The sequence below is a fragment of the Herpailurus yagouaroundi genome, unplaced genomic scaffold (assembly GCF_014898765.1).
Source record: "Herpailurus yagouaroundi ecotype Mexico unplaced genomic scaffold, PumYag 141, whole genome shotgun sequence".
In the NCBI taxonomy this organism is placed as follows: domain Eukaryota; kingdom Metazoa; phylum Chordata; class Mammalia; order Carnivora; family Felidae; genus Herpailurus; species Herpailurus yagouaroundi.
In genome coordinates, this window is record NW_024412396.1 from 42,970,729 (window position 1) to 42,996,627 (window position 25,899).

The 25,899-nt window shown below is 36.2% G+C and overlaps 1 protein-coding gene, 1 long non-coding RNA gene and 1 pseudogene across 8 annotated transcripts in view; 2 read left to right on the forward strand and 1 right to left on the reverse strand.

Annotated features, from left to right (window-relative positions):
• The window catches only part of RAD51B (RAD51 paralog B), a 647,789-nt gene that overhangs the window by 39,301 nt on the left and 582,589 nt on the right, over positions 1-25,899 (forward strand). For all 7 annotated transcript variants that reach the window (XM_040477496.1, XM_040477495.1, XM_040477500.1 and 4 more), the window contains exons 6-7: positions 2,819-2,938; positions 3,992-4,175. In XM_040477496.1, coding sequence (XP_040333430.1) covers positions 2,819-2,938; positions 3,992-4,175 — 304 coding nt within the window. The remainder of the gene's footprint in view (positions 1-2,818; positions 2,939-3,991; positions 4,176-25,899) is intronic.
• LOC121031349 (40S ribosomal protein S27-like) lies at positions 8,508-15,036 on the reverse strand (annotated as a pseudogene).
• Positions 19,576-22,594, forward strand: LOC121031957 (uncharacterized). The gene is made up of 2 exons (XR_005791003.1): positions 19,576-20,907; positions 21,131-22,594. It is a non-coding gene; the product is annotated as an uncharacterized LOC121031957 (long non-coding RNA).

Below are 25,899 nucleotides of genomic sequence, written 5' to 3' on the forward strand. Positions count from 1 at the left end.
ACATTAGCCTCCTTGTTATTCCTCAGTAACCTTAGGCATCTACTTACATATGGGTTTTTGCACTTGTTATATATAATTCTCTTTTCCTATGCACCGCTTCACTGGATATCCAATGGTTCATTTCCCTTAAACCGTTGCTCAAATTCACCTTATTAAAGAGGCTTTCCCAGGCCACTTTACATAAAATAGCACTTGCTTCCATAGGTAACAATCTGTTTCCTCATCCTGGTTCATTTTGTTTAGAGCACTTATTACCTGATGTATAATATATATTTAATTTGTTTGTCTCTCTCAGTGGACTGTAGGTTCCATGAGGGAAGTTGTGTTTTGTTTATTTGTTTTTTTGTTCACTGTCACATCCTTAGCATCTAGAATGGTGCCTGGCATATAGTAGATGCTCAATAAATACGTGTCAAATGAATGAATCTTAAGTACATACTTGAAAGGAATACTTTCGGTAAAATAGAGGTCCACTAGATGGCATTAGTTTCAAACTTTATGTAATTAATGTCTGGGAGCAAAAGATAGGATCTTTTCTGTTACTCTAATCAGAAAAGATCTTTGTGATGAAGAGTGTCACAAGAGATCACTATGATTAGTGTGAGGCATATAGATACTACATTTGTATTTAGGTTTTGATTTATATATTTTTTATTTAAAAAATTTTTTTTTCAACGTTTTATTTATTTTTGGGACAGAGAGAGACAGAGCATGAACGGGGGAGGGGCAGAGAGAGAGGGAGACACAGAATCGGAAACAGGCTCCAGGCTCTGAGCCGTCAGCCCAGAGCCTGACGCGGGGCTCGAACTCACGGACCGCGAGATCGTGACCTGGCTGAAGTTGGATGCTTAACCGACTGCGCCACCCAGGCGCCCCGTGATTTATATATTTTTTAGAGAACTTTTCTAAAATTAAAAACACTTGGAGAAACTGATCGTAGAAAATTATAGCATATTGGTATGTGAATAACCATTTGGTACAGTTATTTAGCACGGTAACTGAGTAAAGTCAGTTTGTGTCCATACATTGACCATCTTCCTTCTGAGGGGCCTTAATGGAAGGAGAGAGCAGTAATGATTTCCAGAGCCTTTTAACACTCAAGCCGCCAGTTGAAATTCAGCCTAGGGTTGAAGCCAGAAAATTATTGTCTGTCAGCTGTTCAGTTCTCTCATTGACTGAGAGAAGTACTCAGTACTTAATCCACTGGACATCCAGTTTTGGAAAACTTCTATGTTTCTGGCAGACGTTGCCATAGCTATCCTATTAAAAATCAGTGGCTTCCAAGTGTCAGAGCTTTTAGTTGACTTCTCTGACCAGCTCTGAATTCAGCAAATAGTTACCCTAATCAAGAAGTTTACACATTTTCCCCAAACCCTTAAAATTTTCCTGTCCTGCCTTTGCCAGTGTCATCTCATTTCTTCTCGCTTTTGTTGCTTATCTTGTTTCCTCCTTTATTCCACCCCGCCTGTCTCTCTCTTGTGCCCTTCTCCTGAGTGCTCATTTGATCCATTTGTTCTTGCCCTTCACACATCTATTGGTAAAGTAATTTTTCCTCTTCCTATTCAACCCAATGATGCTTTTCTTTTCAAATTGTTCAAAATGCACTTTTAAAAAATATTTTTGACCAGTTTTCTTTTATTTCTCTGTTTTAGATTTTTCTTTTTTCATTTCTGATTATAATATATGTGAGGAACTTATTTTGTTTCTCTCTTTAAAGTTCTCAGCCTCTTTGGGACTCATTAACTAGAAGTGAAAACACTTGTTCTTTGTACTTTTGTGTCTTTAAATGGAGCATAAAGTATAGAGTGATTTTTGTGTTTATAGTCCTTCCTCTCAGATATCCTTGGGTGGTTAAGTACCAGACTGATAAAGTATCATTTAAAATAGGAGACAGTTACACTCAAAGATTTACACTTTTATTTTTATATTTTTAGCCAGAAACACCTCAAATTTCTAGTACTGAGCTCCACGTCTCACACTATTACTGATGATATTTACATCTGTTTTGCCTTGTCACTCTCCTGCACTTGGCCTACTTCATGCATCAGATCTAGCTTTGAGTTCAGAATTCAATAGGTAGAAAATCATGTTTTGTTTATTCAGGAAATATTGGACAACATCCATTTGTTTAGAAAATAATTTCCTGTTTAATGAGTTATTGGATACGATGTATTTTGTATGTATTAAGTTTTAATTGAGAAAGTATATTTTTCTGTTCTGAGACCTGGAGACTAACTGATAATTGATTGTTAGGATGATAATATTATATATTTGTTCAAGTATATTTCTTTTATTCATGATGATGAAATCATTTTTCTTATTTACTAAACATGTCTTACAGCTGTTAGTCAAGTGATCAATTATTAAAAAACAATGCTCTCACTGCTAACCTCTCTTAGTGCTCATAAAGAATGGCTTACATTTAAAAAATTGTTAATGTTTATTTATTTTTGAGAGAGAGAGAGAGAGACAGAGTGTGAGCAGGGGAGGGGCAGAGAGAGAGGGATGCACAGAATCTGAAGCAGGCTCCTGACTTTGAGCTGTCAGCACAGAGCCCGATGCAGGGCTTGAACCCACGGACCGTGAGATCATGACCTGAGCCAAAGCCGGATGTTTAACTGACTGAGCCACCCAGGCGCCTGGGGATGGCTTACATTTTAAAATTCTATATTAAAGCATTTTGCTTATACCTGCTCTATTTTTGTTCTAGTGTTACTTGTGGCTTATGAATTTCCTAAGTAAAATTCATTAGATGTTCAGCACTGTGGCCTTGAATGTCATTAACTATTTTCACTTGCGCTATTTTTCCTCCCCACAGACTGGTTGAGATAGCAGAATCTCGTTTTCCCAGATATTTTAACACTGAAGAAAAATTACTTTTGACAAGCAGTAAGGTTCATCTTTATCGGGAACTCAGCTGCGATGAAGTTCTACAAAGGTTTGCTGCTTTAGATTTTGGTAGTTTAGTAATACTTTGAAGATATATTTCTTGTTTTTTATGCTTTCAGCTTCTGAGTGAAAAAAGTCTCTACATATGTATTAGGGTTATGGGAAATAAATTATTTCAGTGTTCTTTATTTGCTACAGCCTATTGGATGAAATGTTTCTTTAAAAAGAAAACATTAAATGAGTGAAATGTTTTAGATTTAGTTAATTAAGTAGTATATTGATTACTTTTGTTTCATTGAAAGGTTACCCCCAAATTCATCAACTTAGAAGAGCAAACGTGTCTTGTCTCACCTAGTATCAGAGGGTTAGGTATCTGGGAGTGGCTTAGCTGAGCGTTTCTGGCTCAGGGTTGCACCAGAGGTTGTAGTCAAGCTGTTGGCCAGCGCTATGGTTATCTCAGGGCTCAGTTGGAGCTGGAGAATCTTGGATAATTCCAAGGTTACTCATATAGTTTCTGGAAGGCCTCCCTTCCTTGCTGGCTGTTGGCCATAGACCTCTGTTCCTCACCAGGTGGGTCTCTCCATAGGACTGTTAACAACATGGCAAGTTGCTTCCCCCAGAGAAAGTGATTTGAGAGAGTGGCAAGTGAAAGAGAGCCCAAAATGGCAGCTGTAGTCTTTTATAACTTACTCTCAGAAGTGACATGCCATCATTATGTCATATGCTATTGGTCTTACAGACCAATCCTGGTAAATATGGGAGGGGTCTGGGCAAGGCTGTCATTACAAGGTGGGAATAAATTGGGGCCATTTTGGAGATTTGCTGTGACAAGCAGTTTTACCCTAAAATTAGCAGTATCATAGGAGAACCAGAGAATTAAACTAGATGAAAACATTTTGGTCCATTTTCAAAAGAGTGCAATATGTATAGAAGAGCTGGAAATAAGTTATGAAGTTATGATCATTGAATACTTGTAATCATTACTGTAAATGAGGGAGGAAAAATTTGTTGTCATTGTTTTTAAGTTGGTTAATCTTTGAAATACCCTATTTTATATTATATTTTAAATTTATCCACTGTTTTACAAATTCTACTTTTACAGAATTGAATCTTTGGAAGAAGAAATTATTTCAAAGAGAGTTAAACTTGTAATTATTGACTCTGTTGCTTCCGTGGTAAGAAAGGAGTTTGATGCACAACTTCAGGGCAACATGAGAGAAAGAAATAAGTTCTTGGCCAGAGAAGCTGCCACCTTGAAGTATTTGGCTGAGGAATTTTCAATCCCGGTAAGTTTTTTCTTTCTCTCTTTTTTTCTTTCCCTTTTTTTTCTTTTATGTTAAATTTGCTGACTTACAATATCAAGTAATATAATTAGAAGAAAATATAGAACAGATGACATGTTAATAGTACTAATTACTATAGTAAATATCAGCATCTTCTTAAATTTGTTCATCTGTTGAGATTACTTTATCTTTTTCACAGTTGGAGTCTGGGGCAGATTTGAATGTTGTTTGTAAAAGTTCCCAAGGTCAATCCTTTTCTTACACCTCATTGTTGACTCTCTGTGTGTTTTGTATTACTTTGTCACACTGAGGTAAATATTAACTTTTAGAATTACATGGAATTGCCTGTGTTTATTTCTATAGTTTCTTTTATGGCATATTTGTCAGCTTTAGAAATATTTTAGTTTGAGATATTATGTTATTGTGTTCAGTGCTGTCTTGTACACTGTAGGGTTTGGTTGGTTCCAAATTACCAGAAGTTGACTATGACGTTGTGGAGTGTTGGGAGTGACAGTAATGAAAGTGTCAGTAAGGAAACCTTGAGAGATGGCTGTTGACACCACTTTCCACAGTGGGAATTGTGATGAGGAAATCTGAAGATGTGGGCATTTTGCAAGGGTTTGTGGTTGGTAAGCCACCAGATGTAAGTGTGTACCGATGGCTTTCCCATTAGCAGCCCATGGGAGAGTTCTGCTTGTTCCGCAGCCCCACCAGCATTTAGTATTGTCAAGCTTTTCAGTTTTAGCCAGACATCATCTTGACAGAAAATAAGAAAATTCCTTAAACTGATATAAAATTTGGTTATGATATTATAATTTTTAGATTTGTGTTTGGAAAATTAAAAGCTTGGATCAATCTTTGTAATATGTACTAAGACTGTAAACTCCCACGCAACCTTGGAGATTTATAAACCCAGGCAAGAAATCAAAGGAGAACATGTGGCATACAAAAAGGTCTACATTTCTTAATGGCTTTCTAATTCATATTTTGGATTATATGATGTAATTCCTGGTAAAGTCCAGAGCTGTAAAGTTTATCCTGGATGACGCTCATCTTTTAAATTTTATTGTAGTAGGTTAAAATGATAAATTCAAATCCATGTTTTCCCTGGCCAAGGGAATTTTAAAAATATTTTGTAAAGTTACTTGATTGAATGGAAAAGTTAAGTATATGCACTTATTTTATTAATTCATGCTGGTTGCTTGACTTAATCTTATGTAAAATACGAAAATTTACTTTTTAAAAGTTGTATTTGTTTGCTTTTAAATAGTAATTGTAGGTTAATGTTTTTCAATTCTTTTCTGAGGAAATTTATTTTCCTGAGTGAGAAAAGGGCTCTACTTTTTTTTGTTTTTAATAGCACCCTCTGAAAGAATAAGTACTTATCATTCCCATGCCTCTCTGTCTTTGCCTTTGTTTTTCTCTATAGAGATAAATATATAAATAGGGTATGTACTTCTGTAAAACAGGATGGTATTGGTTTTTGTGATGAGTTAGTATTGGTTTTAGAAGGATTTTGAAAAATATTTCCTTTAGGAAGTGTCAGGATTTTCCTAGCCTTATTTCCTCATTTAAATGAAAAATCATGAACTTTTAAGTTTTTGTACTGTACTTTGAATAGGTGGCTCTACACAGAACTAACTAGCTTAAAACAATATGTTGCTAATTTATTATCCCTTTCAAAATTGCAGACGGTATGCCTCATTATAGTTCCTCAAACATTCCAGCAAACACTCCCTCCTCAAGAAGTGTTTGTTATTCCTCAGTCTGAAATATTTCTCCTCTAAATATCTGTATGATTTCTTCTGTCCTGTCATCTTATTAATGAGGACTTTCCTGACCATGTAAGTATTAACCACACTCCCTGCCTCCCCATTTCCTTTATTATGCTTTATGTTTCTTCATTATAATTTTCACCATCCAGGATGTTATATATTTATGTTGACTGTGTGTGTCTCCTCCACCCCACAGAATGGTCCTAGGAACTGTCTACTTTGTTCAGTGCTTTATTCTTAGGAGCAGGAACAATGCCTAACACACAGTAGGCACTCAGTAAATATTTTTGAATGTATGAATTGCAGATACTGCTTTTCTCTTTGGACTTGAATTTTATATATATTGGTACTCCACTTAAATTTTAATATTTGCTTTTAACCTTATTTGGATCCTATATTTAATATTGTTTGTTACTTCTAAGAGTCTTAAGATATAATATTAGCAGAATGTCTTATCAGATAGGAGCTATACTTAGTTATACTGGCATCTTACAGGAAGAAAAAGAATTCTTAAAATTCTTAATCTTGGAAGTAGAAAAGATTTTATTTCAGTTTAGTAGAACTATGAATGTCTGATGGCCTCTGAGGAGTGGGCGGGAAGCCAAGCATTCCAGCCTGCCCTCTGGCTGTGGGTCTGAGATGGTGAATAGAGCCAGGACCATGCCTGGTACTTTGACACTCTAGATATCATTTCATTTAAATAAGAGTAAAGAGTAAAACCAACCTGGGTGGTGGGATGAGTACTTTATTGAATTTTAAAATTTCTCTTTGGTGAACATGCAGTACTTTTAATATGTGGAGAAAAGCTTAAAACTATAATCTGTATTTAATTTTGATTGTCACATTGTATATGTTTGTATACGTATGTATGTTTGTATGCCAGCATTCCTGTATGCATGAAGATTGCAATCTTCTCAGTAACTGATAGAATAGACAAAATATTAGCCAATTAAATCCAGGACAGAAGACCTGAATAACATAACCAACTTGATCTGATTGACATTTACAAAACATTCTGCTCACTGCCTGCAGAAAATGCATTTCTTTCAAGTTTGCATGAGATATTCACCAAGATAAACTATATTCTGGGCCGTAAAATAAAACTCAACAGATTTAAAAGACTGAAATGGTACGAGGTATGTTTTTGACCCACAAGAAGAATTAAATTAGAAATCGCTAATACAGGGATGCCTGGGTGGCTACATCAGTTGAATGTCCATCTCTTGGTTTCAACTCAGGTCATGATCTCACAGTTCATGAGATTGAGCACCAAGTTGGACTTTGCACTGATAGTGCAGAGCCTGCTTGGGATTCTCTCTCCCTCTCTCTCCACACCTCCCCCAAATAAATAAATAAACATTAAAAAAAAAAAAGAAAGAAATCGCTAATATAAACATATCTGGAAAGTCCCCAAATATTTGGTAATTAAGTAAAACACTTCTAAATAACCCATGTGTAAAGAGCAAATCATGAAAACTTAGAACATGTTTTGAAGTAAATCAAAAGGAAAATACAACATACCAAATTTGTGAAATACAGTTAAATCAGTACCTATAGGGAAATTTATCCTAGAAAGAAGATTACAAATCAATGATCTAAACTTCTAAGAAATAGAAAAGGAACAAATTAAATTCAAAATAAGTAGTAGGAAGGAAATAATAAAGATAAGGGTAGAAATCAATGAAACTGAAAACAGAAAAACAATAGAGAAAAAAATCAATGAAATAGAAAGCTAGTATCTTGAAAAGATCAATAAAATTGATAAAGCTTTACTGAAACTAAAAGAAAGAAACAAATTAGTAGTATCAGGAATGAAAGAGGTAAATCATTATAGATCCTATAGGTATTAAATGATAAGAGAATGTTATCAGTAGCTTTATTCCACTAAGTTTGATAACTGAGATGAAATGGACAAATGCTTTGAAAGATGCAAACTTTGAGGAAGAAATAATGAAAATAATCCTATATCTGTTTAAAAAATTGAATTTGTAGTTAAATATCTCGCAGAGAAAAGTCTAGGTACAAATGGTGTTACTGGTAATATCTACCAAACATTTAAGGGAGAAATGTCAATTCTACAAATCTTCCAGAAAGCGTACAAGAAAACTATACACCAGTGTCCATTATAAACATAAACACACAAATCCTTAACAAAATATTAACAGATTAAATTCAGCAATAAATAAGAAGGGACCAAGTGGAGCTTATTTCAGTAATGCAAGGTAGATTTTAAATGCAACATTAAAATATAAAACTGATCACATCAGTGTATTAAAAAAAGATCATCTCAGTAGATGCAGGAAAGAAAAACAGTCAACAAAACTCATCAGAACTATTCATGATGAAAATTCTCAGCAAAGCAGGAGTTGAAGGGAACTTTCCCAACTTGATAAAGGGTATCTACAAAAACCTTAAGCTAACATCATACTTAACTTACACTTAATGGTAAAGTACAATCTTCCTAAGACTGGGAGCAAGGATAAGAAAGCCCACTCTTTTTTTTTAAAATCCCAAATCTGTTGATTGGATTGTTTCCCACTCATGTTGGTTCAGGTTGCTTTTAGTGCTGCTTCTGTCTGAAGGATCATCCTTCTGTTAAGTCTTGCTTTTCCTTCTGTTGGCTGGCATAGGACAGTGGAGCACCTCCCACACAAAACCACCCTTTGTGCATGGCTAAAGGCGGTGGTGATTTTGTAGTACCCTGGGCACTTCACACCCATGAGGTAGGAATTGGTGCTCTGCACCAGGTGTTTCTTTTTGTGCTTCCTCTTCTCTTCCAGGGATGGGTGCAGGAGGTCCTTTGCCAAGGGCCATGTTCTTGTGGGCAGGTCATCATGGTCAGAAAGGAAGATAGCCCACTCGTACCATTTCTGATCAGCAATGTACTGTAGATCCTAGCCACTATAATATGGCAAGAAAAAGAATTTAAGTGCATTCAGATTAGAAATGAAGAAATAAGACTGCCTTCATTCATAGATTCTGTGTGTGTGTGTGTGTGTGTGTGTGTGTGTGTATTTAATGTTTATTTAATTTTGAGAGAGAGAGACAGAGCAGGAATTGGGGAGGGGCAGAGAGAGAGAGAGGGAAACACAGAATCTGAAGGAGGCTTCAGGCTCCAAGCTCTCAGCACAGAGCTTGATGCGGGGCTCAAACCCATGAACTGCAAGATCATGACCTGAGCTGAAGTCAGACGCTTAACTGACTGAGCCACCCAGGTGCACCTTAGATGATATATTTTTAATAGAAAACCCAAAGATTTAACACAAAAACCAAAAGCTACTAGATATGAACAATTGGAAATTGAAATTGACTTGTATAAGAGCACCAAGAACATGAAATACTTAGTGGTAAATACAATAAAATATATGTAATATTTTTATGTTGAAAACTACAGAATATTGATGAGACAAATCAAGATCCGGATAAATGGAAACATATCATGCTTATGCACTGAAGACTCAATACTGTCAAGATGTCATTTCATTTCAAATGGATCTATGTATTTAACACACAATCCTAATCAAAATCCTAGTAGGCTTTTTGGTAGAAATCAAGAAGGCGACTGTGAAATTTATGTGGAAAAGCAGAAGACTGAGAATAGGCAGTACAGTTTATAAAAAAGAGAGTATAGAGGACTTTCACTCTCTGATTTCAAGACTTACTATAAAGCCACAGTAATTAAGACAGCATTGTATTGATGATAGGGTAGATTCCCGGATCAGTGGAACAGAATAGAGTCCAGAAAATAGATTGATGGTCAGTTAATTTTGAACAAAGAAGTTATGGTAATTCAATAGAAAAGGGGTAGTTTTTCAACAAATGGTGCTAGAACAATTGGATATCTGTAAAAAACAAGCAACCCTTGACCAATTCCTTGTACCATTACACAAACCTAATTCCAAATGGATCACCCACTGTAACATAAAATCTAAAACTATAAAACTTCTAGAAGAAAACACAGGAGAAAGTCTTTGTCATTTTGAACGAGGCAAAGATTTCTTAGATGATGCAAAAAACATGAGCCATAAAAAGCATTAATACTTCTACTCTTTGAAGACACTTTTAAGAAAATGAAGAGACAAACCACAGTCTGGCAGATAATGAATGCTTATATGACTTACATGTTAAAGGACTGGTAACTAGAGATAGAAATATGAAAACTCACTGTCAGTGTAATTTTTTAAATGGGCAAAAGATGTGAATAAACACTTTAATGAAGATCTACAAATGGCAAATAAGCACATGAAAAGATGCTCAGTCATTAGGGAGATGTAAATTAAAATCACACCTATTAGAATGACTCAAAAACCAAAAACCAAAACCCTGACTATACCAAATACGGATCAAAGTGTGGAGCAGCTGGAACTCTCATCCATGCTGATGGAAATGCTAAATGGTGTAGCCACCCTGGAAAACACTTTTGGCAATTTTTTGTAAAGTTAAACATTTTAACTATGTGACTCAGCAACCTTTCTCCTAGGTACCTTTTTATATGCAAAGAAATTATATATATCCCTGCAAAAATCTGTATGAAAATATTTTTAGTAGTTTTATTCACAGTCACCAAACACCAGAAATGACATGAATGTGTATCAGCTGGTGAATGGATAAAGAAATTCATACTCAAATAATGGAACATTCATATAACAGAATACCACTCAACAATAAAAAGGAATGAACTACTGATGTTAAACAACATTGATGAGTCTCAAAAACACTGTGTTAAATGAAAGAAGCCAGACTCAAGTGGCTACATTTTATATGATTTGTTTTATGATATTCTGCCAAGGGCAGAACTATGAAAGTGAGAATCAGGTCAGTGGTTTCAGGGGCCCAGGGTGGGAAAGTGAGGAGATTGATTACAAATGGATATGAGGAGGGACGCCTGGGTGGCTCAGTCTGTTGAGCCTCTGACTTCAGCTCAGGTTGTGATCTTGTGGTTTGAGAGTTTGAGCCCTTCGTCAGGCTTTGTGCTGACAGTTTAGAGCCTGGACCCGGCTTCAGATTCTGTGTCCCTCTCTCTCTTTGCCCCTCCCAAACTTGTGCTTTGTCTCTCTGTCACTCAAAAAGTAAACATTAAAATAAAACAAACGGATATGAGGAAATTTGTTGGCATGATGGGAATGGCCAATATCTTGATTGTAGTGTGGCTACATGAGTGTGTGAGTTTGTCAAAACTCAGAACTGTATACCCAAACAGAGTGTGTTTTTTTAATTATACATTAATTTTTCCTTAAGAAACAACAACAAAAAGCAAGTGAAACACTTATGCTAGAGGATCTTTTATGATTCTTTCTTTTCTGGTCTTAACTTTCTGTTACCTCAAGGAAAAGAGAATTACCAAGTATGTTTAATCAGTAAACTTTATTTTTAGCAGTTCAAGCTTTGGCCTAACAGTCTTTTTTTAAAAAATTGCTATTGTCTTCAGAATTTGTCAATGTCAAATTCCTAAAGTTTTATTTCATGTTGCATTGTAGTAGCCTCAAAATCAGTTTTGTAGTTTTTATCCAGTTGAGTTATAAAGGCAAGTTGCTTAAGACTTAAAGGTAAGAAACATAACCTAACTGATCCTTAGCCTCTTGCTAATTCCTCTTTCTGAAATGTTTCCTTTTTTATTTTCAACTAATTTTTTTTGTCTATAGAATTAATTTTATTTGGATAGTTTATGAACACTACCAGCATGTTAATGACCGCTGAAAATGTGAATGAACATAAATATTAATATAAATAATAATGAAAATGTGGAGGCAAATTTTTAAAAAGCTGAAATGTCTCAGTTTGGGTTCAGAAAGTTTTAACCTCAAAAGTTAATTCAGTAACTTGTATTTTAACATTTTTTTAAAGGTTCATTTATTTATTAAAAAAATTTTTTTTAATGTTTATTTCTGAGAGAGAGAGAGAGAGAGCGCGCGAGCATGAGTGGGGGAGGGGCAGAGAGAGAGAGGGAGACACAGAATCCGAAGCAGGCTCCAGGTTCTGAGCTGTCAGCATAGAGCCCGATGCAGGGCTTGAACCCATGAACTGCAAGATCATGACCTGAGCCGAAGTCGGATGCTTGACTGACTGAACTACCCAGGCACCCCAAGGTTTATTTATTTTTGAGAGAGAGAGAGACAGACAGACAGACAGACAGTGTGAGCAAGGGAGGGGCAGAGAGAGAGGGAGACACAGAATCTGAAGCAGGCTCCAGGCTCTGAGCTGTCAGCCCAGAGCCCAACGCAGGGCTTGAACTCAAGAACCTTGAGATCATGACCTGAGCTGAAGTTGGACACTTAACTGACTGAGCCACCCAGGCACCCCAGTGACTTGTATTTTAAATTCATGCCTTCTTTCTGGAGATGAGTTGTTTATTTAGAAGCATGTGAGAAGAAATATCCTCCCTCAAGTTTGAAGAAAAACTGATCTCTCAAGGCCTTATTTTGTTCTTTTTTTATTAGTGTTGTATAACAAGATGTTATGATCTCAGTCAAGGTTTAGATCTAGGTATTTTATTTTATTAGTTTTGTGGAGAGTCACAAAAAGAAGCTCTTTGGAGTAGTTTATATAGGGAATACTCTTCACTAACTTTTTTTCATGGAGTGAAGAAGGAGTAGTATGTAGCACATAAAATTATACATTTTAGGGACTTTTAGGGCCCCCAAAGATGTTACAGTTCTGAGATTTGGTGGCCATGAGTGACTTGAATCCTCTTTCAAAGTTTTGAGATTTTCAGGTAGTAACTCAGGAGGAGAATATCCAGAGCATGTGTAAGCTGCAGGAGACAAAGGCAGGGCCATTTCTCCCTCTGACATTTTGTTATACTAACATCTTTTTTAAAGCTTTTGTGATTGATCACATTAGGGACTTCTATAGCTTTCTCTTTTATGACATTTGTGAAATATCTGATTGATTTTCACCATATTTGACACACATTATTTTTCACCATGATAAAGTATATCATTATATTTTAAGCTTTAGTTCATGTTCCTGTCTTAAAACAAAATGGTAGCAGATACAAGTTTTCAATTGACACATGGTCTATTTTTACTACTTAATTGAAATGTTTCCATAATTATTTAATTTCTTGGGACTTCATGGACATGATTCCTCTAAAAGTTTAGGTAAAAGGGATACAGGAGTACTGATGCATAGGGGCACTTGTACCCCAATGTTTATAGCAGCACTCTCAACAATAGCCAAATTATGGAAAGAGCCTAAATGTCCATCAACTGATGAGTGGATAAAAAAATTGTGGTTTAAAAAAAAATTGTGGTTTATATACACAATGGAGTACTACATGGCAATGAGAAAGAACGAAATATGGCCCTTTGTAGCAACATGGATGGAGCTGGAGAGTGTTATGCTAAGTGAAATAAGCCATACAGAGAAAGACAGATACCATATGGTTTCACTCTTATGTGGATCCTGAGAAACTTAACAGAAACCCATGGGGGAGAGAAGGAAAAAAAAAAAGAGGTTAGAGTGGGAGAGAGCCAAAGCATAAGAGACTCTTAAAAACTGAGAACAAACTGAGGGTTGATGGGGGGTGGGAGGGAGGGGAGGGTGGGTGATGGGTATTGAGGAGGGCACCTTTTGGGATGAGCACTGGGTGTTGTATGGAAACCAATTTGACAATAAACTTCATATATTGAAAAAAAATAGAAGTTTAGGTAATAGAGAATAACATTTATGTTCATCCCTTTGATATTACTGGGATATCAAATCCCTGCGTACATGTTAGATGTATTTGACTAGATCACTTATTTCATTGTCTACAGAAGACAGCTGTTTACTTCAATATGGGTAAAGTCTTACAGCCTTGTGAAGGGGGTAAACTTGTACTATGCTAAGTGTATTCAAATTAAGAAGGATTTATTTTATAGTATGGCAGCCTAGGAGGCTCAATATGAAAAAAATACATACTGTCCATAAGCCTAGTGTACCTAATTCATTGATACTATTATGAGAGATATAAACAGTTGCTCAGAGAATATGCAGTAGAATAACCACTACACTGTGGTTCTAGCCCTTTTCCTCTAACAAGAAACAAATCATGTACACCATTTCACCAAATTTATTTTCATCAGCATCTTAGGTCTCTGGTTCATTTGCGTTTTAGATCTTATCCCTACTTGCTGAAGGTAAAGCATTGTCTTCTTCATCATTAATCTCCAAAGCAGACTGTTCATATGGTGGACGTAAGATGATACATTGAGGTGTTAGAATAAAACATTGGAAACATCCATATTTACTTTTTACCTTGTACTTCTAAAACCTCTATTTTATGTGTGTTTTTAAATGCATATAAAGCATTAGAACAGTAGACTTCTGTGTACCTTAATAAAGACACATTAGGGGTAAATTTTGTTTCGATGTGTGAGATCAATAGTGCTCTGGTTCACAGAATTTCAGGTAAGCAGTAGAGGACACACACACACACACACACACACACACACACACACACTCTTAGAGTTTTTATTGCCTTTTAAAAAATGTCTCTGGAGGCTTTCTGTTTCTGAAAAATCAAATTATGCCAAAACTTAACCTCAAGGAGTCTTTACTTGCTGGAGGGTTTTGGGTGAGAAGATTTTTTCTCCTCACAGACTTCCATAGTATTAGAAGAATTACAATTTACACTAGTTTTTAGCATGGGCTCTGGAGTCAAATGGATCTGGGTTAGAATTCAGACTCCTCCATTTATTAACCGTATAACTGTAACTTAATAACTTTGCCATCTTTCAGTTTTCTAATATGTAAATATGGGACTTGCCCAACTTTAAAACAGTGGTATAGTGCTCAGTCTTCAATAGATCCTTAGAAAAGTTAGAGGAGGGTACTTAAAAGCATTCCTCCGATAGTAGAAACTAGTTGTTCTTTTGAATTAAATATACTTAGCACAGACCCTCACATACAGCTTAACAAATGAGTAGTTGAAGAAAGCTGTAAGTTTATAACTAATATTTAACACCTTCATTTTACCCATGAGAGAATCTTACTGTCTTATCTCTCTTCCAGAAATAGCTTGCTTGCTTGCTTGCTTCAGGACTTTCAAATGCTAGTGGTCTATTCTCATTTTGCCCTATTAGCTCATCTGGGCCATATGTCGGCATACTTTTTCTGTAAAGGGCCGGATAGTAATATTTTAGGCTTTGTGGGCTATGCTGTCTCTGTGGCAACTACTAAACTCTGCCATTATAGCTTGAAAATAACTGTAAACAGTTTGCAAACAAATGGGTATAGTTGTGGTTCAATAAAACTTTGATTACAAAAACAGATGGAGGGCCAGATTTGATCCACGGGTCATAGTTTTCAGCCCCAATTCCGCACCCATCTCCCTTCTCCCTTCTCTCTAGGCTAAGCACCCAGGGCTAGTGCTACCACAAGTCCATAAGTTTATAGAATTAGGAGGAAGGGAATAGAGCAGTCTGCTCATAAAAGCAGTATTTCCTCCAACTAGTTTAAGGCATTGACCTAGTTTTATTTTATTTATTTAAAAAATTTTTTAATGTTTATTTATTTTTGAGAGAGACAGAGACAGAGTGTGAGAAGGGGTGAGGCAGAGAGAGAGGGAGACACAGAATCCTGAAGAAGGCTCCAGGCTCTGAGCTGCCAGCACAGAGCCCAAGTTGGACGCTTAACTGACTGAGCCACCCAGGTATTGATCTAATTTTAAATGCAAGTAATATTTTCATGAACCCCCAGTGTTGACTTCGGTTTTATTTTAATATTACAGAAACATAAAGAATTAATGAAATAAGCTAATGACTTTTTGTATCAAATCACAGCATGAAACCATAAATGTGGGTTGCATTTACAAACAATACAGTACCATTCAAATTAATTACTGTGCTGTTAATGATGATTTGCTAAATCAAATTATTGCTTGCAACGTAAATAAATTAATTTATGGCACAGGTTCTTTTGGATTATATATATATGTATATAATACAGAGGGAGAGAGAATACGTATATGTATACATATATGTATGTGTATATACATATACATATTCTTCTGTTTTGTATACATATACATATTCTCCTGTAGGTCATATGGTGACTCAACTTTCCCACCTCTTTTCTCTCTACAGAACCTTCTTCTGTTTGGGAAGGGTGACATCATTTGGCCGTCACCTGGGTGTGAATGCATATACATTTAAAGTCTGCCATTACTCTTTTCTCATTAGTCCCTGACAATTAGTGTGATATGACTTGGCATCACTTGATTGAAAACAGACACTGACATCATGTTGCAGTTTTCATTTATAAAGTGTCTATACTAATATTTTGAGGCCATCACTGAAATGACATAAAAGTTAAAAATTCTCAGAATTTACAGACCATTGAACATATTTACAGACTATGTTTTGAGAATGCAGTTCTATAAGTCTTGCAGAATCCTGTTTCCTGTAGTTTATGGGGCTGAGGTGTAAGGGACATTCTGCTATTGGGATGTATGATGCAGAATCTTTGTCTTTAAAAGTGTGTCCATCCTAGTATTGGAAAAAAACCAGAACACTCTAAAACTGTTTGTAGATACTGGTTGAAAATAACATAAGAGAAGAATTTAAATATTGCTCGCATAAAATAAATTGTGGTTATGGTTATTTATGTTGCCTTGTTATCACAGACTTCTAATTACCATACACAGAATAGTTATTACACATATTGTAAATTATGTATCAGATTAAAATAATAGGCTTTTCTTGCCAAAAGGGTCTTAAAGGTCACTTAGATTAACTCCTTCATTTTACAGATGACACAGGCTGAGCGTGACCTGACTTGTTCAAGGATACTTAGCATAGGAGAGGGCAATTAATGGGTAGAATGCAAGATCTTTTGGATGCCAGTTTTGGTACTTTTTTCTGTAGTGGGATTATCTTTTTCTCTGAGACTTACAGAATAATAATGAACATAAACTTCTTTTTTTTTTTTAACGTTTTTATTTATTTTTGAGAGACAGAGAGTGCCAGTGGGGGAGGGGCAAAGGGAGAGGGAGACATAGAATCCAAAGCAGGCTCCAGGCTCCAGGCTCTGAGCTGACAGCACAGAGCCTCTGAGCTGACAGCACAGAGCCCGATGTGGGGCATGAACTCACCAACCGTGAGATCATGACTTGAGCTGAAGTTGGACGCCCAACCGACTGAGCCACTCAGGCGCCCCTGAACTGTCGACTTCTTAAAGACAGGATTATGTCTTCTATTTCTCTGATTTCCAGGGCCTCATACTATGGACAAGTAATATTTAGGAAATAACAGCTAATAAAATTACAATTATTGAATCATATTGTATACCTGATACTAATATAATGTGAGATGTCAGTTATATCTTAATTTTTAAAAGAGTATATATGGGACCCTGAAATAATATCACAGAGTTGTATACTAACTTCAACATCTGCAAAGAACAACTGAAAGTAAAGTTTTATCTCTTGAGCTGAATAAGGAAAGTAATTTATTAAATGATGATTAAGTTTTAGTATGGGTTACTGGTAATGCACCTATTGTTTACGGAGGAGGGAACTAATTTTAAGAGTTTTGTGAAGAGACCTGAAAAGTTTAAAAAAATTTATAATTAAGGCTTATAAAAATATACTTACCATATATATATAATATTTACATCCATTTGAATATTTTTCTTTATTTTTTTGAACATAATTTGATTTTTTTATGCTTACTGCTGACATTCCCGCCTTGTTTTTTATACTAACCTTTATAATATGCCATGCTAGCCATGTTGTTAATTTGTCTTGTTTTCCATCTTAGAGTTTTATAAGCTATTTGAATAAAGGGGAATAAAAATACATTGATAAAAGGAGTTTAACTTTTTAACTTTCAAGATGCTTCTTCAAAAATGCTTCAAATTGTATTTTGAACAAGCCAACCCAGATGCAAAAAATGCACAAAGTGCCAAGGTCTAAATTTTTAGTGTTTCAGAAAATTCAACAAAGTTTTTTTTTTTTAAATGTTTGTTTATTTTTGAGAGAGACAGAGCACGAGCGGGAGAGGGACATAGAGGGAGACACAGAATTCAAAGCAGGCTCCAGGCTCTGAGCTGTCAGCATAGAGCCTGAGGCGGAGCCTGAACCTGCAAACTGTGAGATCATGACCTGAGCTAAAGTCAGCCACTTAATTGACTGAACCACCCAGGTACTCTGAGAATTCAACAAAGTTAATTTCAATTGTTAGTATATGAATAGCATTGAAAGTTCTTTTCTCTTTCCCTTCTATCTTGTTCTATCTTTATTTCTTGATATGGTATAAATATTTTCTAGTATATGGGAACCAGTGACATATGTGTCTATGGGACTAGTATATGGGACCATATATATGGGACTAGTATATGGGAATAAGTGAACTTAGAAAAGTGGTATATCAAGAAAAATTTGGATATACTATTTAAACAATCTAAGAAGAAAGTGTCTTATTTTCATTGAAAGTTGTTGTTAAAATACAAACTATTTTACTGAGATGTGATTATAACCAATTTTCCTGTTGTTGTCATCTTGATTGTTGTTCTTGATTATGTGCCTTTTAAGAATATGCATTACTCTAATTTATTGCATAACAAAGTTTTTTTCAAAATATTAATGTTTTTTAAATGTTTAAAGCTGTTTGCAGAAAAATGAATTAAAATATGTGTATTTCTTATTTTAAAGACGTAAGTGTTTTAAATCATTAACTAGTGGAAATTATTTGTCTCTCTTTTTGTGAGGCACATATTGTAAGGTTAAGCATTTTGTTATTATTTGACAAAAGCATAAAAATACATTCTTTTTTTCTCAGTTTATTGGTAAACTTCACATGGGCCAGGACTTCATTCCTTCCTTTCTAGAGAGCATGAGCAAGGGAGGGGCAGAGAGAGAGGGAGAGAGAGAATCCCAAGCAAGCTCCACACTGTCAGCACAGAGCCTGACATAGGGCTCGATCTCACCAACTGTGAGATTGTGATCTGAGCCAAAATCAACAATTGGATGCTTAACCGACCAAGCCACCCAGGTGCCCAGGACTTCTTTTCTACCTTTAGCTGTCCCATCATGCAAAGTAAGTTTAATCTTGTAGGGTTATATCTTATCTTAGCTATTAATAAGCATTAAAAATGAAAAAAATATGTTGTATGGAAGTGTTGAATCATTAAATTGTACACCTGAAACGAATATTACATTGTAAGTTAACTAACTGGAATTTAAATACAGACTTAAAAAAATTAAAAAAAATAGGCATCTAGGCCCATACATTTAAAATAATTAAGGCTTTATTAGTTACAAAATTAGAGTATTATGTTTATGACTTACAGGATAGGGGAGAGTGTATGTACCCCTAATTTTGACATTTATTCTTATTAACATAAAAACTCAGTACTTGGCATTTATTGTGAAAGCCTAATGAAGCATTCTGATTGTAAAATAAGAATCCTAGGCTCTAGATACATATATAAAAGTTATTGAAACTCTAGAGCTATAGTTTGTTATTGTGTAATGTTATTGTATGGTCATGTGATTTTTGGTTTACTTAAAAAAATTTTTTTAATGTTTATTTATTTTTGAGTGATACAGAGAGAGACAGAGTACTAGCACAGAAAGGGCAGAGAGAGAGGGAGACACAGAGTCCAAAGCAGGCCCCAGACTCTGAGCTGTCAGCCCAGAGCCTGATGCGGGGCTAAAACACATGAACTGAGGTCATGACCAGAGCTGAGGTCAGATGCTTAACCGACTGAGCCACCCAGGGTGCCCCTGATTTTTGGTTTACTTTGATTACTTCCTATAACTGCCGAAAGCAAACACTATAGGACTTCTATGCGATGAGAAATGTCCTTTACAACTTTTTTTGTTTTCCATAAGTGCCTTCTGTTTGTTCATTCACAATTGAAATCAAGTTACTCTGAAAGCTACCCTTTTATTCATTCAGGTGACTAAAACTCATACTAGACTAAACCTTTGTGTATCATTACTGACAATAATTCCAGAAAGTTGTATTTTCTTTTGTGTAGCTCTTTATAACTTCTAAAACTTTGTTTTTAGTGTTGAGAGAAGCCAAAAGCTAGAAACAGCTTAAAGGTTAATAAGTAGGCTAAATTAGTGGTGGTGCATCCAGAGAATACAATATCATGCCATTGTTAAAATGAATGAGATAGCTCAGAAATGCACTCATAGATTGTGTAGGAAAGAATTAACTGGTGTGAATTGCCCAAACCCAGCACATTCCCGAGAAAGGCGTATCTTAAAGATTGGCTCTTGTCTCTGAGACAAATTCGGTGCCCTTGGAATATTCTTTCTAGAAGAGTGTTTTCATATGCTGGAGGCCTTGGACCACACAGTACCAGTTGGATCAGATAGTTTATGCAAACAATTTGATTTATGGTGAACACCTATGGGGACTGGAATCTGAAAGCTGTGGTTAGTCATGCAGGTCCTAGATGCCTTGTGACTGACTCCCAGTAAAATCTCTGGATACCAGGGCTTGGGCATGCTTTTCTGGTTGATAACACTTCACACGTGTTGTCACACATCATCGCTGGGGAAATTAAGCATGTCCATGCAACTCCACTGTGGGATGACACCTGGAAGCTTGTGCCTGGTTTCTACTGGACTTTGCTCATATTCCTTTTCTCTTTGCTTATTTCAGTCTGTATCCTTTTGCTCTAAAAAGCTATAACTGAAGGTAACAGCTTTTCTGAGACCTGTGAGTCCTTTCAGTGAATCATCTCCCAGAGCATGGTCCTGGGGACCCCTGAGACATAGGGCATCACTAGATATGTGCAAGAATATTTATGGAAACTTTATTTGCAATTACTCACAACTGGCAAAATTTAGTTACTAGTATTGCATCACTTGTAATTTATTGGTTTTGATAGTTGTACTATGGTTACACAAGATGTTAACATTAGCTGAAGCTAGTTGAAGGGTATATAGGAACTCTACTCTTTTAGCAACTGTTTGGTGAGTCTAAGATTATTTCAAAATAGAAAGTTAAAAAGGAGAGTAGGTTGGGGTGCTTTTTTTTTTCAACTTTTTTTTTTTTGGGACAGAGAGAGACAGAGCATGAACGGGGGAGGGGCAGAGAGAGAGGGAGACACAGAATCGGAAACAGGCTCCAGGCTCCGAGCCATCAGCCCAGAGCCCGACGTGGGGCTCGAACTCACGGACCGCGAGATCGTGACCTGGCTGAAGTCGGACACTTAACCGACTGCGCCACCCAGGCGCCCCAGGTTGGGGTGCTTTTATATGCTTTATGAACTGGCTCTCACAGCTCAAAGAAATGCCCATTGGTTGTATCTAGAGAAGGAAAGTAGGGGCCAGAAAGGGATTGTCTTTTGATAAGGCATTGCATCTCATTGATATAGTCATCTGGTTCTATAGATATTACCTAACACCTTTTCAATTATACCCTGCTCTTCATCTTTCAGCAAATCTAGCTGGCTACATTTCAAAATCTATTCAGTACCTGCTTACTTCCCATCACCTTCAGTATCATCAGCCTGGTTCCTGGTGGTTAAGAGTGGCTTTGGCCTTAGATGTTGGTTTGAATCATAGCCCCACTATTTGCTGATTTTATGACCCTGAGTAAGTTATTTATCCTAGCTCCAGGTCTTAGTTTCCCATATGAAAAGCAGGGATAATAATATCTGACTCATGGGGGTGTGAGGATTAAATGAGATAATGTCTGTAATGTTCTTTGCACCGTGTTTGACACATTCAGTAAAAGGTAGCCATTACTTATTAATTTGAGCATTACGTCATTCCAGATGCATGGTGTATATTATCTCTTTCCTCCAAATTTTCTTCTTCACAAAGCTGTAAGTTCCTCAGACAGAAAAATCATGTTTTACTGTTGTATCCTAGCTGTTTTGCCAATGGATGCTATTACTGCCTGCACCCTCTTAATGCCTGCTTAACTCACTTATTCTTTGTATCTCATACTGTCTTCTTTTTCTTTTTAATTCCATCTTCAGCAATTGTGAGCAAAACTCTTTGCTAGGCACTGTACATTGTCCTTAAGCCTTCTATAAGTAACTGAAAGAAATCTGAAGAGGATGTTAACTTTTATGAAAAAAGATGAAAAGCAGAAATAGCATTCCACATTTGTTTTACAGCGAGCCCTTATAATAGAGGCAGCATGCACCTGACCAGGGAGAGTGGCGCTGCCCAACTCCTTCCCCGAGAACTACACTCAGCATCTCAGTATTAAGCTGCCAGAACTTTGAACTGTGTCTTTGAGCATCTGTGCTTTATCTCAATTTATTTTGTGCATCTGTTAGCAAGATGTGTCTGTCCTAAGGTATCAGAAAACCTAAGAGAGGTGATTTTTTGGATCTGGGAATGCTCAAAACTTTTTCCATATACATTAATAGTAATTGCTTCTCCACTTTATGCCTTTTTGCATTATGAAGGGTTTCATAGGAATGCTTTTGGATAATGGGGGAGACCTGTATCTTGTCCACTGTTCTCTTTTTGTTGCTAACAGTTATGTAAGGAGCTTTGTACCCCTTCTCTGTCCTTTACTTGGGACTATAGATTACAAAGAGAGAAATAAAGGCAGGTAGTTAGACCTTCATAGGCTCTATTAAAACTCTGTCATGTCTCATCTTTTTTTTTTTTTTGTAAAGATTTTATTTTTAAGTAATCTCTATACCCAACATAGGGCTCAAACTCAAAACCCTGAGATCAAGAGTCATACACTCCACCAACTGAACCAACTAGGTGCCCCTATCATGTTTAATCTTGACTCTTTCCCTTTCGGTACATTCTTATTCAGAAAGGGATTGCTTTTTTTTGGAGACAGATAGATAGTGGTTAAACTGATGAGGCATAAGCATAATTCCAAAGTTATGTTGCTAAGAAAAAGCTAGAAATGAAAGCAAGTTGTAGGTCATAGTCTTTAGTGTTATTTTATATCTGTTAACACAGTGCCTTGATGTGTTTGTAGAATTTTCCCATTGAGAATCTTAAGGTTGTGGCTGAGTGGCAAACTTCAATTTTCAAGTGAGAGCAGGGATGCAGACAAATGAGGTCATTTGTCTAAGACCCCTCAAGAAATCATTTGTGTGATTGAATAATATCACTTGCTACATCTTTCTCATATTATTACTTTTTTTTAAAACAATTAAGGTCTTTTTTAAACAATTTTTATTTTATTTTTATTTGAGAGGGAAGGGGAGAGAGAGAGAGAGAGAGCAAGCGGGGGAGAGCAGAGGGCGAGAGAGAGAGAGAGAGAGAGAGAGAGAGAGGGAGAGGGAGGGAGAGAGAATCTTAAGCAGGCTCCACACCCAGCATATAGCCCTATGTGGGGCTCAATCCCACAATCCTGGGTCATAACCTGAGCTGAAATGAAGAGTTAGATGCTCAACTGACTGAGCCACCTAGGTGGCCCTGCACTGGTCTGCTCATCTCTTTTCTGTATAGGTACATACCACTGCTATAAATTTTTCTCAAAGTATATCTTTGATCACATCCTGCTCTGTTTAGAAGCATTGGGGGTTGGAGTCAAAATGTGACTGACATCTGTAGACATTGGAGGATGGTCATGTAACTTCTTTATCTTTGGTCAGTTGATCTTTCAGTATAGGAATCTGGTCATGTGTTCCTGTAAATCTTAAGCATAGCATAGTCATTTCTGTACATACTTCCTTATCTCCTCAAGTGAGATAGGTTTTGGGTAAAAAAGCAGTTTTTGCCATAAGCAAAATTCCTTCAATGATTAACATGCTAATCAGAAGTTCCTAAGCTGTAGGTCACAGCAGCAAGGGAAATAGAAGCAATATGGAGTTAGACGTGCTAAGTTTCTTCCTGTTACAAGTTTATTAAGTTAGTAAATTTATTCCTCTGATAGTTCATAATTTTTAATAGAGTTTGACATCTTAGGCAAAGTTTTAGTTTTAAAACAGAAAACAACTTTACCCTAGTTAGAATGTTTTCCTTTATTGAGTGCAAAAATTTAAGTGGGCACTTAATTAACTTTGTAAGATTTAAAAAATTTTCCATGCATTGAAGAGTCTATGTAAATATGTAACATCTGTGGTTTAAAGGTTTTGTCTTCCAATACAAATAAGATAATTTAAAATAGAAGATATTAAAAGTTAGATATTTCTCATTTGAACAATTTGTTCCCTGCCCATTTTTTGCCTTTTGTTTATATCCTTGATATTGAAGAAGATATAACCTTATCAAATTCACATTCTTCTATTTGTTTTGATTCTCTTAATGTTGATTCAGTCTCTGCTGGGAAATGTTTTATTAAAAGAAAACATTTAAATCAAATGATTGCTCTTTAATCCTATTTTGATGGTCATAGGAGAGAAAAGTGTTTAGGATTAAAAAGACAGCAGGGCCCTTGTTCTTACCATTAACAGTTTGAAAACCTAAGCTTCTTTTAAAATTAAATTTAAAAAAATTAAAGTATTTATTTATTATTTTAGAGGGAGAGCAGGGGAGGGGTAGAGAGGGAGAGAGAGAGAATCCTAAGCAGGCTCTGTGCTGTCAGCACAGAGCCCAACTTTGGGCTCAATCTCATGAACCGTGAGATCATGACTTGAGCCAAAATCAAGAGTTGGACACTGAGCCACCAAGGTGCCCCTATAATTAAATTTTGATCCTAAATGTTTGGTTTTTGACATCCCTTTCAAGATCAGGGACCTTATTTAGTATCTCAGAGTTTGTGTTAATTGGTTTACTGGCAAAAGTAAGTAGTTGTTGAAATTGTTCTAGTCTTGGGCGCCTGGGTGGCGCAGTCGGTTAGGCGTCCGACTTCAGCCAGGTCACGATCTCGCGGTCCGTGAGTTCGAGCCCCGCGTCGGGCTCTGGGCTGATGGCTCAGAGCCTGGAGCCTGTTTCCGATTTTGTGTCTCCCTCTCTCTCTGCCCCTCCCCCGTTCATGCTCTGTCTCTCTCTGTCAAAAAAATAAATAAACGTTGAAAAAAAAAAAAAAAAAGAAATTGTTCTAGTCTTGAAAGACTGTTAATAATAAATAACTATACCTTATTGAATATTTACTTTTGTTTCAGGTGTTGTAGTGAGTGCATTTCAAACATTTTTGATTTAACATTTTAAGTAACTTTGTAAGGTAGGTTGTATTATTCCTGTTTTACAGTTTAAGGCTTATATAAGGATTAACTAACTTTCCCAGAATCACAAAGGCTAGTAAGTGGAAGGGGTAGGGTTTGAACTCAGATCTGTCTGATTCTAACATATGTGTTCTTATTCACAATGGAACACTACTTCTTAAAATGCAGTAGTGAAAAGTATTCTGCTTTGTTGCTTTTTGTTATACTAAAAGCTGTTCAATACTCAGAATGATTTCTTCCAAGCCTTTTTCAATGGAAAGTCTCACACTTTGCTTTATGCTTTTTTGATTGCTGTGTGGAAGTGTAACTGTGGAGGTACCTCTATGTTAGTGGTATCAGTATCTCAAGTAAGAGAAATACTTGTAGACTTACAAGTATTTGATTGCTTTTTCAGCTTTGATTGCTTTTTTACCTACGTATAAATCATACGTGTATATTAAGAGTATCATTAATGCCTTTTATCTGCCAGTGAATATGCTAAAGACGTGTTGGGTTTCTGTATTCTCAAGCTGGAATTGGCAAACTTGTAGCATTAGTCCTGGGATAAGTATGCTGTTTTAGGAAAATAATTCCTAAGTAATTGTATTTTGGACCTCTCTTGGGGAACATCTGAAGTTCAGACAACCTCCTAAGATTCTGCTTTGAGATATTTCATGAAAACTAATTGCATGCTGTGACTAGACAGGAGACATTTTAGTTTCATGGCCAGATGTGTCCAGTAAAACTGGCTGTTCACGAGTTTAATTTAAAGTTCCTAGGAACTTACAACTTGAGGTAGTTTTTATAAGCATCATGACTCAAAGGACCTTTAGTGTATATGTTTAAGGGAGGAACAGCTCTGGCCTGAACTGGAATAAAGCAATGCTTGTAGTGATGAGGACCAAAGTGCAGTATTTTATTTTTAAAATTTTTTTTTT